Here is a 19452-nt window from a genome sequence, read left to right as displayed (position 1 = left end):
AAAATCAACTAATAAATTAATAAATCTAAATTTTGAATTATAAATTTTAAGATAATTGTTTATTTGAGAACATTTTATTTTTTTAATTAGAGTAAAATTGCAAGTGTCAAATAACTAGGCCAATATCAATAACTGGGTCTTTTACCTTACAAGGAACTTTTTTTTTATAAAATCAAAAATGATGCAAATAAATTAATAGCTGGGTCAAAAATATTTAAATTAGGAAATAATTACAAATTTTTTTCATTTACTACATGTTTTATTGCAGTACCACGTACAAATAAATGAATAATTAGAGGAATGCAATAAAGTGTTTACCAGCGGCACTAATACAAACATAATTAGCGGCGTTGCAAAGCATCAAGAGCACGGACAATGTCACCCTCCTTAGTAACCAAAAGATTAGTAAGCCATCCGCTCTCGTTTGAAAATCCCATCTGGATCATTGCTTCAACAGCTTTCTGAATTTTAGGATCAGAGTGATAGAAAACGGGAGTAGGGTTTGCCTTCGGTAGCTCTGGATAAATAGACTTTGAAGATGACAGTGAAGACTCTTGGGGAGCTGACGGTGCTGATTTTTCTTTTGGCTCTGGAGTGACCTGAAAAATTATTTTACATTAATTATAATTAATGACTAGCAATCTTGCAGTCAATATGTGACTTCCGTGACTTGTGAACTATAAATAAATAAAATTTTGCTTTATTAAATAATGACTTTTGATAATTGCACTGTACTTTTTTAACTATTGACGTTTTTAAAGATATAAGCCCATCCCGATGTTACACTTATTAAGAGCTTTCATTTGAGTACCCACATGCATTTTGATATATTTTTCATATACATATAATATATGAATATGTATATAAATATATGAAATATTGATGTAGGTACTCAAATGAAAGGTCTTGATGAGTGTAACATCGGGATGAGTTTATATCTTTAAAAATGTCAATAGTTCACAAGATACAAGGTCATTTCTTAATTATGTATCTAGAGATAGAGCATTTTCGAATGCAGCCTGAATACTTATCATCCTAAATTGACTATTGGTGAGAATGACATGAAACCATGAAGAGGCATAATTCCAGGTCAAGACCTTTCTAATGATACCAAATTTAACCATAAAAACCCATTTTATCATATAAATACACTGGCCAAAAAATTTTTCTTATTCTCTTAATAATATAGATGATCAGTTGAATCATTTATTTGAGAAACCCCATAAGTCAGTGTTTTATGGGGTTTTTCAAATAAACATTCAATCTCAAAACTCCAAAAATAAGTTTCCTTTTTTTTTTTTTTTTTTTCCAAAAAAACTTTTTCTGAGTAGAAAAAATTCAGTTCAATACAAAATACTTCAATTTTAATAACTTTTCCGATATTAGTTTAAGAAAATTAAATAATATTAATTTTTTATTGTTCGATGTGATTTCACTGACTTTAATTTTAAAATAATTGATTATCAGATAATTAGAAACTAAATTCACTTTTAAATACTTGAATTTTAATGAATTTTGCAATATTTGCGTAATAGATTAAAATTAAAAATATGTTGTTTTATTGTTGACTCTGATTTCACTGAGTTAAATTCTGAAATTAATGATTACCAAATAAAAATACATTATATTTACTGTTAAATACTTTGATTTCAATAATTTTCGCAACTTTAGTTTTATAAAGTTTGGTTGTGATAATTTAAAATTTTGTATTATTGTTGACTCTCAGCTCACTAATTTGAATTTGAAAATAAATGATTATTTATTATTATTTTCGTTAATTGTCGTTTCAATACATATTTTATACTTTATTTCATGAATATAATAAATGATTGACGGAGAAAGATTGATAAATTAATGATTTTAGTACTATTTTGTTCGTTTTGGTGAGAAACCCCATAAGTCAATCAACTTTAAATCATTATTATTAATAGTAGTAATTAACAATTAAATTTTTTTATGCTCGAATCTTTTTTAGGGATGCTAACATTATTATTATTATTCATTTGTTCATGATGTTAATGCAAACTTAACCTAGAAAAATGTTTTTTGCTTCTCCTGAAAAATTTAGTATTTTTGACTTATGGGGTTTCTCAAATAAACGATTCAGTTGTATTAGTAATAATGATAAAGTACCTCTTTAATGACAGTCCAGTCCAGATCATTTTCATTATCGCTAGATGAGCTCGAGGGTCCTTTGCTGGCACTGCTTTTTTCAGCACTGACTTGCTCAGGAGTTTTAGGCCGTGATGGAGTTGCTGAATTAGTAGGAGTAGCTGGAGTTGGTGACGAGGTTTTAGACTTCTCAGAATTCTTAGCAGAAGGTCCAGCAGCTTGAGGCTGCTCGTTGGTTTTAGTAGCTCCAGAAGTAGAAGCAGGAGCGTCGTTAGTTTTTATTTGAAAGTTAACGTCAATTCCAAGCGGGTCCAAAAATTGAGACAAATTTTGTCCCACTAATTTAAAGAGCTCAATGTGTGGATCTTTTCTAGCATCCTGAGATTTAGATTGCTGTTGTTGCTCTTGTTGTTTCTCCTTAGGCTGCTCTTTAGCTTCTTGAGCTTCAGCAGGTTTGTCAAAGCCCGGTTTCTTCATAGGACATTCTGCGGGAATATTTGCCCAATCATTGAGATAAGCTGCGAGCGAATCAATCCAACCACCGGCATCAGTGACCGCAGCAGCAGCAGCTGCAGAGGCGGCAGCAGATGCCGCGGCAGATGCTGCATCCGAGACCGGACAATGACGACGTCGTTGAGACCGCGGGCATTTCTTTGATGAATCGCCAGTATTTCCACAAATTCCTGCGGGTTCTTCGCACTCGTCAACCGGAATGAAGTTCTTGCGAACGAATTTATTCATGTGACGCGACAAACGTCTTCCGTGGTGCGCCTTCCAGTCAACTGGAGTGACGATGCGCAGCATGCAGTGATCGGAATGGATTCCATGGCCATGACACTTTGAACAGAGATCGTAGTCCGGGCATTGGACGCACTTGAATCGGTAGCCCCGTACTACTCCGTTACATCCATCACAGGATATTCCTGGATGCAGGATGCTCGATGACTCGGATTCTGGCTCCGGTGAATAGTCGGAGCGCAATTTTACGTAGAGCTTACGAACTGATTCCAAACCTGTCTCGTTCAAGGCAATCTGCAATTCTTCATCGCTTGATATCACTACGTCATCACCATCAGAATCTAGAAAGTTATATAAAACATATGTTCATAATCATACGGAAAAAATAATACTGATAATCATACTGTTTTTTTTTTTTTTTTTTTTTTTTTTTTGTCATAAATAATAATATTAAAGTTACCTGTCACTTGACTATTTTTTAATTTTATTTAACAAAAACATTTGTTCCGAAAAATTGGATATTTAATTTATTAAATTTTCTAAATGTCAATTTCTTTTCTTATTATTTTTATGCAATAATTTATTTATTAGAAAAATTCTCTAAATTATTAAATATATACTAAATTAATTTTCATTAAATAATATGAAAAAAAAATTTTTTCTTTTTGTGTATATGTTAAACCTTCTTTTTTTATTTTTTTTTATAATTAAAACTCATGATTGTTAACTTAAGTATGATTCATAAAAAAAAAATTATCTTCACTGTTATAATAAATATATTTAAAAAATGACACTGGAATATCAGCAGACACTTGTTCAATTTTTGGTTTTTTAAAAAAATTACTATTAAGAAAAAAGTTAAAAAAAATTTATTCATAACAATTAAAAAAAAATTTACTAATGAAGTTCTAAAAATAATTAGGTGTCAGCTAATACAAGTATTATAAAAAAAAAATCATAGTTTAAAATAGAATAAGTGTAATTACCTTTCCAGAATATCTCGAAACGTTTACCACGAATGTTGGGAAATATATTTTGTAATTTTTCACGCAAATAAACGTAATTTGTCACTACGTCAGAATCAATACCAAAGCGCCGTATTTCTTGATATGAAGCATCTGCTTCATGATGCAGATAAACTTTGAAGCTGACAGTTGCCATTATTTTGATGCAATCTTTCAAAATGTCAAAATCAATTGCTGATTTATCGCAACGTTAGTAAATAGGTGAGTGTTGAATAACAATTACGTAGTAGAGTAATGGACGTCTAAATAGTTAACTGTGAACTGATAGCCGTGAATAGGCATCAGCTGTTTTTATACACAGACTAAGATCGATAGAGAAGGGGCAGAATAACAACAATATTTAACGCTGACTTGTGTATTTATGAACGGCGCCATCTTTGTAAACATTTGAGACCGGTTATTTAATTATCTTCAGTGCAGTCGTGATCGTAAATGACAGTTCACAATTCACAGTTTACGTATTGATAACGTGTTAATGAAATCATTTCTCGGAGAAATTTATTAGTCATTAAAGGAGTTTGCTTAATTTAATATGTTAATTTTTTGTTCAAGATAAAGCGCCATCTTTTTGGCTGTGAAGACTATGCGCATAGAAATTCAATTGATTTCTATTTACATCACATTTTTAATTATTAATTATATTAAATCCAGTTGTAATTGTTAAAAAATTATTATTTTAATAATAACTAACTCTGAAAAATTTTTTTATTTAATTACATTTAACATAAACAAAGTAAATATTTAAAAAAAAATAAAAAATGCTCCTAAAAAAATGAAAAAAAAAAAAACATGAAAATTAAGCATATATTTAATAATTTAAAAAATTTTATAACAAATAAATTATGGCAAAAAAAATTGACATGTAGAAATTTAAAAAAATTAAAAATGCAATTTTTTAAAAATAATTCTTTGGAACAAATTTTTTTGTTAAATAAAATTAAAAAATTGTGAAGTGACTGGTAACTTTAATGTCAAAAAAACCTGCAGTGTTTTTTGTTTAAATAATTTAATTTAATAGTATACATTTAATATGTAAAAATTATCTAATGCTTAAAATTTGTTAAATTTGTGAATTTTTAATTATTGAATGATATTTTTTAGGAAAAAAAAAATTGGATTGAAAAAGATGATGAAATATTGAGATGTTTGAGGAAAATGACCGCCATGTTTGAATGAAACGCTGAATTTGAAGGATTTATCACGTGTACCACTACCAATCGTCCACGACTTTCACAGTGTGATGTCACGATCAGCCAATTAAATGTACGCTGATGTTCTACAGTTACTTTGTTGTTTTTTTTTTTTTTTTATTATTACGCCGATCTTGGTGAATCATGACCAACATGAGAGTTGATGATTATGAGCGATACAAATAGAGAAAAAGTAGTTGACATGCTCGAGTTGGTTCTAGAGAGTACGCTCGTTATTATGTCTATTAACTAACATTGCATCATAGAATTTAATTTTATTTATAATTTAATTTATTTTTTCTATAAACGTAAATAAAAGTATTTAATTTTCCGTTAAGATGCTTCGAACATTAGAGCTTGTAATTAAGAAAAAATAGATGATTGCAATCACTTAGTAGAGTTAATTATCAGAGTGCAATAAATTGTAAATAAATATTTATTAAAAAAATTGGGTGTTTAAGACGTTATGTCAGGCGGATGAAATAGAAAGTCTCGAGAAACTTGCTGAATTTTCTCGATTATTCTCAACAATGACGATGCGTTTATTGATAAACTCTATCGTCAGGGTATGAGTAATGTATCAACATACGTACCCGCATCGCCGAACATGGGTTTCATTTTTTTTTTTTTAAGTTATCGTATTGACATTTAAAAGCCATTGTTATTGTTAAGAGAATGTTAATTTTAGAGTTACAAAAACAAGCAAGGCTAAAATTTATGCAAGTAGTTTGATGATAATTAAATTATATAAAACGTATTCTTATATTTCAAGTATAATATTTATATTTTATATTTAACATGAATTGGTTGTCTTGTTTTCATTTTAATAATTTTAAAAATATAATTTATACGCATTATACGCATTATAATTCAATTCACCTATGGTGTTAAAAATATTTTTAAATTTTTAATTATTTTGTTAAAAATTTCATTCAAAAATGAAATTGTTCAACGATTTTTTTCTGTGGTTGCTTTTAATACACACTGAGAAAAAAAAATACTTTTACTCAATTAATAATTTTTTGGTTCAAGAAATTCGATGACGATCAAATATTCTATTATTATTAATTATTAATTTCTGAAGAGAAGAGCATCAATATTTATCTTTGGATAATAGATAAACAAGAGAATAGCTTTATTTAAATTAAGTAAAAATTATTTCAATCAATTTAATAAATTCTTGAGCTAAAAATATATATTCTTGAAAATTTTCGAAAACATGAGTTCTTGTATCAAGAAAATTTTTTTAATAAAAGTATTTTTTTTTCTCAGTGTACAGTAAATTTTTTTTTTGTAAATAATTGCAGTAACAATATTTTATTCAAGTATTATTATACAACATTTATGTGATAAAATATATATAAAAATATTTTTTGTTTCAATCAAACTTTAATTTTTAATTATAATAATAAATATACGTATGTAATAGATAATTTTGTGTGTTACTAGGTTACCTTCAGGTGATATGGCAGCACTAGCCAATAATAATTTTAAAAGCCTCTATTGAACTGTCATAAAGTTTCCAGTCAAAATTTAGAGTAAAATATTGAAGATAGAAAAAAATTGTACGAGATGTTTTTTTATAGAAAATTCAATTTTTTAGAATTGTGATCCTTATCAATTCTGTTGTATCTCTTATTACTTAGCTATAACTTTAATTCAATGTATCAATTTGAAAAATTAGGGATTCTGCACACTTTGTGCACATTAAAAAATTTTTTCCTGAGCTTTTACTCTGATAAAAGGATTTGTTTATAGTTAAAAATATTGATTAATATTTAATAAATGAATATCAGATTTATTAAATACAAACAAATCATTTTAAATACTAAAAAATATTTGTTTAATACTAAAAAGTGGTTTCTAATAAATGATTTGTTAACTATTAACAAATATTTTTTAATACAAATAAATCCTGCTATTAGTGTAATTTCCCAAAACAAAACTTTAATTAAAAATAAAAATCTCAAGTAGACTAATGCCCAAATTTATTCATAAAAAAAATAAAAAAAAATTGTGTCAATTGTATAAGAAGTATGCGGAAAAGGTTTAAGGATGAAAATTTTTATATAACACGTATTACTTCTATTGTATCAATAAACATTAGACTTTTATTTATTAGATAATCCGACTAATATTTTTATTCATAAGATTAAACAGAATTCACGTAATAATTAAGGCTAACGTACGAGCGTAAATATTTATTTACATTTTACTGTTCACTATTTACTGTTAAAAAACTAATTACTAACGAGATAACAATGTGAATAAAAGTCAAAGAATAATAAAAAGAAAATAATAATTTAAAATGGTGAGACTGAAATAATTATAAGTCAAAACGGCAAACAATTATTGCCGGTGGGAAGCTAAATAATATTAAGAAAATCTTGTTATGTTTCAAGTGCTATATTCTATCATTATTATTATTATATTATCTGTGAGATAATTGGAGCGTTACTGCATTAGGCGTTAACGTTAACGATGGAAACAGGGCTGACAGGATGTTTATAAATTAACGATAGACTTTATGTCTTTCTATTTTATTTATGAATTATCGATGTGTTGAGAAATGTCTCACGTCATTTTGTGCTAACGCAAATTTTTATTTTTATTTACCAGATAAACAGTAATACACATGTAATTGATTTATCTTCAATAATAGCGTGTAAGGCTTTTATTTTACTTTGTAAAATATTTGACCTAGAGAATGTTTTTATCGGCAACCATCGCTTGTCAACCTCATTATTAATTTATCGCAATAAATGCAATAGAAGCATGCAAACCGTTAAAACATGCGCGAACTATGTAACGAGGTGTGAATATAAATTTATCTTAGATAAAGTTTCGTCCTGGATAAAAGCTTCGATTTTTATTATTCATTATTTTATACGGGATATCAGTATACTAAATTAAAAAAAAAAAAAAAGTTCATTTTTAATATTACTACGGCTCGAACGGCTAAATGATGATTTTTTTATGCCCGGAGTACCGGGAAATAATTATTGTCGTAATTATGAAGGTAATTTTGTCAAGCTCATCACAATCGCAATCCTGCTCGCTGGATTACCGACCACTTGTATTAAGCCTTAATAACGAGTATCGAACATCCGGTATTTTGTTTACGTCATCGAAAAATTATTTATGTAAGTATTGTTTTTTAATATTTAAATAATTGTAGCTTAGAAGATTGCGCTTAGATTTGTTAATATTTATAATTAATTTATAATGATTTGAGTCGGTTATTAATGATTATTATAAGCAAAGATAGTTCGACGGATTTTTAAATGTAATTGGGATATCAAATTTTATTTGATGTTATATTCTATGGAAAAAATAACGTTAATTAGAGATAAAAATTTTTATCGGTTTATGGGTCATAAAATAGCGATTTTGGATTTTTTTTCTTTTTTCATTGAAATTGGTAGGAAATTTTTAACGACTGTTAAAGAATTTATTGTCTCGTAAATAGAGATTTAGTAGTTAAGATTTTGTTGGGTAAAAAATATTTATCGGATCGGGTTTTTGAAAAGATTATTTGGTTTATTTTTATGTTAACTTTTGATCAATTAATATTATTTGTTGTAAAATAAATCAAAGAAAATTATAGTAAAAATTTCAATTTAATAATAATTGAAAGAAAAACAAAATTTTCTTTCCTTTTAAATGGAGTAAATTGACACAAAAAATTTAGTCATTTAAAAAATTAAACATACTCAATTTTTGTATTAATTTTTTTAAAACTTAAATTTATTAAATTGATCTTTATTTAAATATTAAAAATTATTTTAAATAAAAAATAAAAAAAAAAAGTTTTGTCAACTTTTAATTGATTAAAAAATGTCAATTAATTAATTTTATAAATCCTAAGATTGATTATAAAAAATTTATTATCTGTTAGTTTCATTAATTATTAATTGAATCAATAAAATAAACAGCAGATGAATTGTCCACATTCGTCGGTAATATGATAAAAAACATATCAAACAACGGGATACTGTCAACAGTAATAGACTACAATGAATTAACAACCGAGATTGAATATTATGAATCAAAAATAACACGTCCGCTGTTAGTATTTGTCATCAATGAAGAACGAGATTTAATAGTACTCGAAACACTATCAAAAACAATAGATATGAATTATCCAGTCTGGCTGATTATATTTACCGGGTCATCGAAAAATAATTCAATGTGTGATTATTGTCTCAACACGAGCGTCAATGAACTATCATTGAGCTTCCGAACAGAGATGATCGTGTGGTGTTGTTGCAATCCAAATTATCTTCACGAATGGTGGTCGATTGACGGAAAAATTTTTCGAAAAGGTTACTTTGGTAATTGGTCATATGAAACAGGAGTACAGGGCGTCGATAAAAATTCGCTGTTTGCGGTCCGTAGTGCTGTTAATGCGCCTCTTCGAATCGCATATGTTACGGTAATTATATCAATTATTAAATTTCTTTGTCTAAATAAATTTTATAATAAATAATAAGGTGGCGCAAAAAAGACTATTTTTATTTTTCAAGTCTTCTATGAAAATATGCTATATAGTTTATCGTGTTTTAACAGCCCTCTGCGAACATCAGCTCAATAGTATATTACGCACCGAGGGAGGAAAGTAGAACATTCCAACCCGCGTGTAAAATTGTCTCCCGAGCTGAAGGCGAGGGTAATAAACACGCGGATAAGGAGATCCTACTTTTTTCGCTGGCGCGTATACTATTTTGCATCATATTTGTAACCAAAAATTTAAACTTTGTGCTCTTATATAAAATATATTTTTGTGGGAAAGTTAGTGCAAATGTCAAACTGTTCATTTCTTTGTATAATGTTATTCCGTAAGGTAAAAGTCGTACTTTCTTTTCGCAAAACAGAGCAGAAAGTTTACTTTCTGTGCAGATATGATAAAAAACATTTTTCTTCAAGGTTGCTCAAGATTCTAAAAAATTTTCAAAATCATTTAAAAATTGGATTTTTTTGTTTTTTAATTTTTTTTCGTCATATTCAAGGTTTAAAATTATGCACTCTGAAAAATTTCAAGTCGATATTTTGATTCTTCAAAAGTTGCTCAGCATTTTTAAAATTTTTAAAGCAGTTTACTTAAAATAATTTTTTAGCCATACTTCTGAATATGAATATGAACGAACTTTTTATTTTTTTTTCCTAAAATTTATATATTAAAGAAAAAAAATAAAGTACGAAACACAAATAAAAGTCAGAAATTCAACTATTACATTGTAATTAGCAAATATATTTCTAACATCGAATAATAAATCAATTTACTTCATTGTTTTTTTTTTTAAATCAATAATTAGATACAATTTGAATTGTGACCTTCCAATTTTTTCTTAAATCAAAAAAACCTGTAAATTAAAAAAAATCTTAGACAATTTTTAAGAATCACAGTATCAACTTGAAAGTGAAAGAATATATGTAATTTTTAGCATTAATAATATTACAATAAAAAAAATTTTTTTTAATTCAATATTTTATAAATTTGAAAATTTGCAAGGATCCTGAGCGATTTATAAAAAAATTTTTTAGATATATATAGCTTTTAAAATATTAATTAAAAAAATGTCACATTAATAATTAATATTATTTTTCAGAATTCAGTATTTTTCAAGTACAAAAATGGAAAAATGGGTGCATTCATGGGTGATATACTTAGCGAATTAACAAAGACATTAAACATCACGCCGCTGATGAAGAGTGAAAGTATTTTTGGGATCTATAATAAAGACGAAAAAACATGGACAGGTATGGTGGGAAGTGTTTGGCGTCGTGATGTTGATATGGGTGTTGGTGAAGTAACAATGACAGTTGAAAGACGTGAAATATTAGACTTTACATTACCATTGATTTTATCACCCTGTCGTTTATACTTCAGAGAACCAAATAGCACATTACAGTGGTCTGCTTATTTTGAGGTTTATATTTTTATTATTATTACCATATTAATTTATTCTAAATTAAGTGGGGTCCTTACATTAGAAGGTCTCTACTCTACCAATGAGAGGATGTTCTCATGATATTTTTAATCATGATCTTTCATAATAGAGTTTTTTCTTTCTCGAGTGGTCTCTTTTAAAATAAGTCGTTATCGACAGTCATCTAATTTGTTTTTTGATGCGTTTTAATTGTCCATCATTGGAGTATGCCTCATGCCGTATAATTATTATTATTTTTATTTTAATATATCAATCATGTCTGCATTAGCTTGCCTTTTATCTAATTTAAATACTTTCAAGGCATTTAGCAGTGATATTTGGATGATAATGATTTCGATGATTGTCCTGATTCCCGCTCTAATAACGTTGATCAAAATACATCAAAGTAAAAAAATGATTTCTCATATCATTGCCGAGAATTATCTCAATGTTTGGGGTATCTTTTGTCAACAAGGATTGTCTGGTAAAAATAAAAAATATCTTTATAGATTGAAGATTACAGTCACAAATATTTTTTTATCATGTTGACTGTTTATTATATGTCTGAATTATTCGATTGTATTTACAGAATTTCCGGCGAGAACATCGCTGAGGATAGTTTATTTTGCGATGCTTGTATCAGCGTTTATACTATCAGCTGCATATTCAGCCGCACTTATAAGCTTTTTAGCGGTGTCTCAAGATAAACTGCCATTTTCTTCTTTGGACGAATTTGTAGAGGACGGAACTTATAAGTTTCTTGTTCTCAAAGATAGCGCTGATTACGATTTAATTACTGTAAGTTAAAAATATAATTATTCATTCACATTTTAGCTATTATTTCATCAATTAATAATTATTAACAACTTGCAGTCACTGTGCGACTATCGAGATTTACAAATTATGAACAAGAAAACTTTGGCTTAATGATTTTTTTATAATTCTAATCACACTATACATAGTTTGGGTACTTTTTAAATAAATTTTAAAAATAATTGTGCTATGACAGGATCAATTATAAATAATTTAATGGACAAATGTGACGGAACAAATTTATAGAATCAGCATACTATTTAAAACTCCTTCAAAAACTTATCAATAATTGACTATCGCTGAAAAATATATAAAACCGTGAAAAGCTTCTAATTTTTGTCAAGATCTTTTTAATGATACCCAATTTAACTATGAAAATTCCTTTTAAAATAATAATGTGCTTGTCACAAAATTTTCCTTACTCTCTCAATTATTTAAATTTTTAATGACTATCGCTGAAAAAATATAAAAACCAATTTACAATAAAAATATACCCGTTACGAAAATTTTTTTATTGCCAGTTTTTCAATCCGGGATAAAATTCTATCCAAGATATAATTATTACTGTCAGTATACCTATATACCTAAAATATATAGATATATTTTAGCATTGAAAAAAATTCTTGATTCGAGTAGAATAATTCTTTAAAAAATTTTTCTAGATTTAAGTATTAAAGCAAATTTTTAAGGGAGTTGGGAAAGAACGGATAGGGGAAAGGGGGGACCTACTCAGTGGGAATTTTTTTTTTTTCCGTAATTGAAAAAATAATCAGACAGCCCAGACTGGGAATCGAACCCAGATCTCTCTGTTACGCGCCAAGGGCTCTACCAGTTAAGCTATCCGAGACAAGTACTGACTACTTTATTCAGTCACGTATGTAAGACCCACCGAGCAAACAACGCCACCGTCCATCTTACGGTAAAGAGCCATATTAAAGCAAATTTTAAGGGAGTTGGGAAAGAACGGATAGGGGAAAAGGGGGGACCTACTCAGTGGGAATTTTTTTTTTTTTTTTTTTCCGTAATTGAAAAAATAATCAGACAGCCCAGACTGGGAATCGAACCCAGATCTCTCGGTTACGCGCCAAGGGCTCTACCAGTTAAGCTATCCGAGACAAGTACTGATTTAAGTAAATTTTATTTAATTCAAGGATTTTTCGCCTTGATTCAAGACAATGAAACTCTATTACAAAATTATTTTCTTGATTCAAGAATTATTCTCTTGATTCAAGTTAATTTTTTTTTTTTCAGTGTATAAATTAATTTTTGGCATATAATCACATTCACATGCACAAAACAAAATAAATAAATAAACAAATGACGTTTATCGCGAAATTTGGATCTATTCAAAACTACTTCGAAAACCTATCATAATAAATTAGCTATTGCTGAAAATCATATGAAACATTGAAAAAGTATAAATTCAGGTCAAGACCTTTCCAATGATATTAAATTTAATTTAAAAACTTATTTGATCATATAAACGCGCTGGAGACAAATTTTTCCTTATTCTCTTAAATATATAGATTTATGTTTTTTTTTTCTATTTTTAATTTAGTATTCAAAAGATCCGATATGGGTGGAATTGAAAAAATTAATGAAAGCTGAGCCACTGTTACCACCATCGGTTTATGAAGGATTCTATCAGGTTTCATTTTTCTTTTATATTATTGATTGTTAGTTTGAAAAAAATTTTAAGTTATAAAAATGAACAAATAATTTTTTTTGAAAGAAGAAAATATTTATAAAGTTATTATTGGAGTAATTTTATAAAAATTAAAGTTATTTATTATTTTTTTAGTAATGAAGAAATATTAACTTTAAAAAAAAATGTTTTTTTTTATTAATAATTGTTATTACTTTTTTAAAACGTCTTTTTCCCGTAAATTTATTTATAAAAACTGCTTTTAATGATATTTATTTATAACATAGGTATGTATAGAAAAGGCAGCATTCTATGCAAGCGATGCTATGAGAATGTCAATGAATAATACTTTTCCATGTGATATAACGTACATTGAAACAGGAAGATATGATAGTCTTGCCATGGTACTACCTCATAAAAGTCCTTACACCGGAATACTTAATCATCAGTTAACTATATTTATACTAATACTTAAAATGAAATATATGTTCATTTATAAATGCATTATATTTAATGACAAAATAATTATCGTTTTAGGATTCATAAATTCCGAGATAGAGGAATACTGAACAAATTCATTCAGAAACATTTCAACAAGAAGGAGACTAAAATTAACACGTATAACGCAGTAACGATACGAGGTGTTGCGCCTATACTTGTTGTTTTTACAGGTGGAATAACTTTTGCAATCATTTTACTTGTTATTGAAAAAGTTATTTTTTTTTACGCTCGTTACACGGCGACAACGCGATCTGGTAGTGTAACGCCGATTAATGTTCAACACTTTCAACATTCTTTCTCTTTCAAGGTAAAAGGACATAACAATTTTATCAATGGTGCTACTAAGGTCAATAATGATAATGACAAATTTTTATTTCCTCTAAAAAATTATTATCCGTAAACAATTATATAAACTACGATGTGTAAATATTATAATTACATTTTATAATAAAATGTGTTGTTGTTATATGGAAAAGAAGAAAACGTATAATAATTAGAAAAAATAAACCGAGTTATTATTGTTATTTTAAATAACATTAAGAGAAAATTCTTACTCGAGTGTAGGTCGTAGGTCGGAAGTAGCAGCCTCAATGTTCTATGCAAATGTTCAATTTATGACTGACAAAGTGATAAAATTATGAAGAATAAAAAAATATATATGAAATTGATTTCACACAAAAATGAAACTTTGATGGTTATTTTTGATAAAATATATGAAAAAATAAATAATCTAATGTATTTATTGTATATTATTTCAATACATTAAAAGTAATAGTGTTTTAAATGAAAGTCATTTTTTATTATACATTATGTTATCTGTATAAAATGTTAGAACAGTAATTGCCGGTTTTCTCATCATGATGAAATATATTTTAAAGTTAAATTTATAATCAATGTAAAAATTTTTTTAATTACGAAAGTGTTTAATTCTTGATAGTTTTTTTTATACTCAGTAACCAAGTATGAATTGCACAGAAAAATTAATCATTGAACTAAACATAAATTAAACATTGAAAAAAGAAAATCTAAATAATTATATTATATAAAATTTTTAAATGAAGTAAAATTTACTTGAATTAAAAGAACAATTTCTTAAGCTCAAGAACTTTTCTGCTTTTCCCAAGATGGTCAAACTCTTCAAAATAATTTTCTTCGTTCAAGAATTTTTCTAAAGAGAAAAAAATTAATTTATTTCTTTTTTTCAATATGAATAAAAATACAAGATAAAGTGTGAAAAAATTTTTAAGCAATTCCCTTTTTTTGTTGTAAATTCAATGTTAAATTCTTCAATCCATAATAAAGTTATTATAGTTAATATATTTTTAAATATTCATTATACATTTTCAGCTAAATGTCAGAGAAAATAGGCACTATATGAGGTCTGTAATAAAAAATAAAAGTTTTAATTTCAGTATAATAAATTGAAAATTTAATAACAATGATTATAATCAATAATTACAATAACAATGATTACAATATAATTATATTGTAATCGGAAATATTGAGTAGTTAATAGATGGTTTGAAAAAATAATAATTGAAACATTAACTAAAATGATTGACAATTGTTGATTATAAAATTATAACTATTACTTACTGCCTAGAAGCAACCATCAAAATTTGAATAATTATTGACATCAGTCGGCGTAATTGTAATCCTAGCTAGATAATCATTCTATCAATAGTAATAGTAGTAGTATTCGTGCTTGTAAAAGTAACAGAGACTTATGATGATTTTAACCTGGGCAAAGATATGTTATACTATAAACTTCTTAATAAACGTAACAAATCATTCATTCCAGTCGTTTTTCGTTGAGGAATTTCAACGTGTCAGAGATAAATAATAAATCATAAAGAATAAAATAATGATAATGAACAGTGGTAGGGATACTTTTAGTGCCGCAAGACAATTATTCTGATCGTAAACAGTAATATTTGCCACATAAATTTGAAAGTTACAATCTCAAAAGAGGATTTATATTACGGAGATATTGTAAACAATATTCATTTTAATAATATTTACTGCAAAATAATTGTTACATAATTTGTTGGGTGATAGTCATTAAAATTATTTATCGATATTTTAAATTGGAAAAATCGGCAGGTATGTTACTGGCTTCTATCGTTAAAATATTAAAAATTTTATTACTGTATAATCACGGCTGTAACAACTGTAAATTTAACGTTAAAATTTTCTGAAATTTTAGAATTATTATTAATTTGGGATTAAAAAATTCTACTTTTTTTTAGAGAAAAAAATTTTTATTCTTCTTTGTCTCCAAAAATTAAAAATTTGATTATTTGTCTTTAAATTTCAAATTAAAAATATTTATCATGTGTAATAATTAAAATAAATTAGATCTTAATATTCATAATAAATTTTAAGGTGTCAAAATAAAATTTTATCATATTAAAAATCTCAGATTTTATAAAATTTCCGAGACTTCCTGATTGCATAAAATCCTTTGAAAATTTTCCGATAGTCGTTGTTTTCACGGTTTGTAACCCTGTTCTCTGAATTAATTAAACGATAAATTAATTTTATAAAATTTAAAATACTTTTACTTATTTTTCAAACTTATGTACTTGAATATTTTTAGAGAAAGAATAAAGGCTTCAATAGAATCATAATAAAACCAAAAGTGACTGATAATTAAAATATACAAGCATCTGAAAATACTAACTCACCCAATACGAGCAGCTGGATCTTCTAAGCACATAAATAACTTTCGCCGCCGCTGGTTTACGCACTGAATTAATTTAACGTAATTCAGGGACAAAGACCCTTTGGTTAAAGATTTAACGATAGGCACAGAGCTATAAAACGAGTGATCCAAAAGTTATTAACATAAAAATCTCATATGCGCTTCAAATACCGATCAAGGGTTAAACATATTTTAAAATACTTTATATTAATTCAAAGTGATGTATGTATGCGGGTCGTAAAATAAAATAATTTTTTTTGCAAGGACTATTGAGTAGGAAAATATTAAAAAAATTATAAATCATAAATGTCAGAGAGTTGAATTTAAAAATTTAAAAAACTAGTGACCAGTGTATTATTGTCTGGAAAGTAAATTACGAGACTAATTGTAAGATAAGTGTATAAGGTAACAATAAAAGGTACAGATTGTTCATGATCCCGGATATGGTTAAGCACGCGTTCCGCTTCCGTTTTTTGCCATAACACATCCATGCAACGGAAACGTCCCCATCAAGCTTAAAACCCTGCACAGACTTATTAAAAATTCTACTCGCATGCTTCCTTTCAAGCCTACGACCAAAACTGCCTACCAATAAATATATGTATACACATTTATTATTACTATATCTATATCCACTTACACTCGAGTATAATTCACCCGACTCGCTAGATTGAGTACCACAATAATAGCAAATCTCATGGTCAGTGAACCCTTTAGCGCCGAAATTCTGATGCGTATCATCCTTCATCCTATCCCTGAAGAATAAAATAAAATAAAATAAAAATTTAAAAGGAAAAAACCCGAAACGTGGGTTACAGTCAAAGTTTTACTCAATACCGTGCATAGCACCTACAGTTTGTGAAGACACCAGTGGAAAACTCAACAATTTATTGAGGCGCTCAATGAATTTACATGCAACCGCACAATAGATCGTGTGTAATAACGTTACATAGCTAATCAACGCACCGCCATAAATGGTAACGTTTTGATCCCGAGAATGTTTGTATATATTAACATACTGAGGTTTTAAAGCTGCAACTCTTTTACAAGAGTAAACGGCCTTGGGGGTGTGCCGTTTGAACACCGTCTAAACAAGTTAATATAAAACTTATTCTTAACTTCCCACTCGTCTACTTCTCAATATAAATATACTTGTAATAAATTTATCGCTTAATAAAATTCCAGAGTTGCCAATTTTTATTTTTAAATTTTACCGTTTTTGGTTTAATTTTTTTTTATTTTTGAAAAATAGATAATCAAATTTTTTTTATACATAAATTCTGTGTTACACTTCTTCTGTGTGTTACACTTAATTGAAATAAAATAAAGACTATTTTATCTACATTTTTAAAAAAAACTAGTTGAACCGTTTATTCTAGAAATTTAACATATTTCTTTGGTGCGTAGGAAGTTTTTTAGATAAAAACATATACAAGAAAAAAATAAAACAAACTATTTACCGTTTCACGCAATAACGCAGCACATCGAATGCGAAATTGTAAACATTACAGTTTCAAATACGTAAGAATTTTATTGGTTACAAATTTTAGTGCAGAAGCAATTTTCAAATTATAATTGGAGATATTTCTTCTTTCATTAATTTATATCCAATTAATAATTGATAGTCAGCAAAAAATTAATTGGAAATTTTTTAACGCAATTACAATGATGAAAAATTAACTTAATTTAAAAGAAAAATTCTTGATCATCTTGAATCAAACAAATAAAATTCTTTAACTGATTTTTCAAAAATTTTGCTGTTAAATTAAGTTAATTTTTTTATTAGGATACCATTTATACTAATCATTAATTCCAATGATACGATTGTCGGAATCTATCGGCTATTAACTATTTTCCACAATAATCTACCACCATTCATATATAAATCCCCAGCTCTAATAAGGTGAATGACCCTTTGGTAGGTATATTTGAATTCTTTATTCCCCATTTGTACAAACAATTGACCAACACAAGGAGTGTCAAGTGTCCTCCCGTCTGTTAGAGTAACACTATTGTCCTATTGTACATAAATATTAGAAAGGTATATAATAGTATCGGCGATAAAAACTAGCTCAAACATTCTTATTCTCCGACCTACGACTTTTTAACCGTCTCTTTCTTCACTATCTATGTTCTGTATATACATAATACCTACTACACTGTTCAGTTACCGATTATTAATAATATATAATGTAACCTATAACTAATACAGTGGAACAGTGCAGTGGGAAAAATTCTTCACGGAAAAAATATACATAAAATAAAAATTTCTACATGCGTATCTCCGTCGAAAACATTTATATGAATTATTTTTTATATATGTCGCTTATTATATGTATTGTATGTGAAGATAATATTTATATTACAGAAAGTCGACAAAAATTTCAATTTTACAGCTAAAATAATTAATTTATTTATTTATCAATTAAAAAAATAATATTGAAAAAAAAAATTTTGAATTAAAAATTTTATAATTTTAAAGAGTTAGATTATTTTAAATCAATAATAATTCTTGAACTAAAACATTGTTCTTGATTTAAGTAAATTTTACTTGATTCAAAAATATTGAAAACGTTTTTAGTGCAAAATTTTTTTTTCTTTGATTTTCTTATCAAAGTAAAAAATTCTTCAGATACAAAAAACTTTTTAAAAAGATCTAAATTATTTTTAACCAAGAAGAAATACTCTAAAAAATAAAATAATACTTCAACAAAAGCAATTATCGTTTTCCTAAATACTTTCTTGACTGAAGAAAATTAGTTCTCGAGCAAGAAATGAATCTATATCTGTGTAT

At 27.1% G+C, this 19452-nt stretch overlaps 2 protein-coding genes across 5 annotated transcripts; one reads left to right on the top strand and one right to left on the bottom strand.

The window, feature by feature from the left end:
- Window positions 1–237: 237 nt before the first annotated feature.
- LOC123258722 (sequestosome-1) lies at window positions 238–4190 on the bottom strand. Of its 2 annotated transcripts, none has more exons than XM_044718906.1 (3): window positions 3837–4178; window positions 2134–3191; window positions 238–599 (listed from the first exon to the last, which is right to left on the bottom strand). In XM_044718906.1, the coding sequence occupies exons 1-3, from the start codon at window positions 4009–4011 to the stop codon at window positions 342–344; spliced, it is 1491 nt and encodes a 496-aa protein (XP_044574841.1). In that variant the 5' UTR covers window positions 4012–4178; the 3' UTR covers window positions 238–341. The 2 variants fall into 2 exon arrangements, with proteins under 2 accessions (XP_044574841.1, XP_044574842.1); XM_044718907.1 differs by having other exon boundaries at window positions 583–634; window positions 2101–3191; window positions 3837–4190.
- Window positions 4191–4922: 732 nt separating this feature from the next.
- LOC123259263 (glutamate receptor 1-like) lies at window positions 4923–14623 on the top strand. Of its 3 annotated transcripts, none has more exons than XM_044719607.1 (9): window positions 4923–5138; window positions 8099–8208; window positions 9001–9500; window positions 10675–10995; window positions 11317–11479; window positions 11585–11793; window positions 13367–13456; window positions 13741–13901; window positions 13991–14623. In XM_044719607.1, the coding sequence occupies exons 3-9, from the start codon at window positions 9030–9032 to the stop codon at window positions 14352–14354; spliced, it is 1779 nt and encodes a 592-aa protein (XP_044575542.1). In that variant the 5' UTR covers window positions 4923–5138; window positions 8099–8208; window positions 9001–9029; the 3' UTR covers window positions 14355–14623. The 3 variants fall into 3 exon arrangements, with proteins under 3 accessions (XP_044575542.1, XP_044575543.1, XP_044575541.1); XM_044719608.1 differs by having other exon boundaries at window positions 8085–8208; XM_044719606.1 differs by lacking the exon at window positions 4923–5138 and having other exon boundaries at window positions 7032–8208.
- The last annotated feature ends 4829 nt before the right edge of the window (window positions 14624–19452 follow it).

The sequence above is a fragment of the Cotesia glomerata genome, linkage group LG2, assembly GCF_020080835.1.
Source record: "Cotesia glomerata isolate CgM1 linkage group LG2, MPM_Cglom_v2.3, whole genome shotgun sequence".
Lineage (NCBI taxonomy): Eukaryota > Metazoa > Arthropoda > Insecta > Hymenoptera > Braconidae > Cotesia > Cotesia glomerata.
Note: the sequence above shows the minus strand (reverse complement) of the source record. Positions and strands in the feature narration are given on the sequence as shown.

Coding starts and splice junctions, on each gene's coding strand:
- LOC123258722 (XM_044718906.1), bottom strand. CDS start 4,011: ATGGCAACTGTCAGCTTCAAAGTTTATCTGCATCATGAAGCAGATGCT. Junction 3,192..3,836: donor TTTCGAGATATTCTGGAAAG/GTAATTACACTT, acceptor ATAACTTTCTAG/ATTCTGATGGTGATGACGTA. Junction 600..2,133: donor ACTGGACTGTCATTAAAGAG/GTACTTTATCAT, acceptor ATAATTTTTCAG/GTCACTCCAGAGCCAAAAGA.
- LOC123259263 (XM_044719606.1), top strand. CDS start 8,028: ATGATGATTTTTTTATGCCCGGAGTACCGGGAAATAATTATTGTCGTA. Junction 8,209..9,000: donor GTCATCGAAAAATTATTTAT/GTAAGTATTGTT, acceptor TAAAATAAACAG/CAGATGAATTGTCCACATTC. Junction 9,501..10,674: donor TTCGAATCGCATATGTTACG/GTAATTATATCA, acceptor ATTATTTTTCAG/AATTCAGTATTTTTCAAGTA.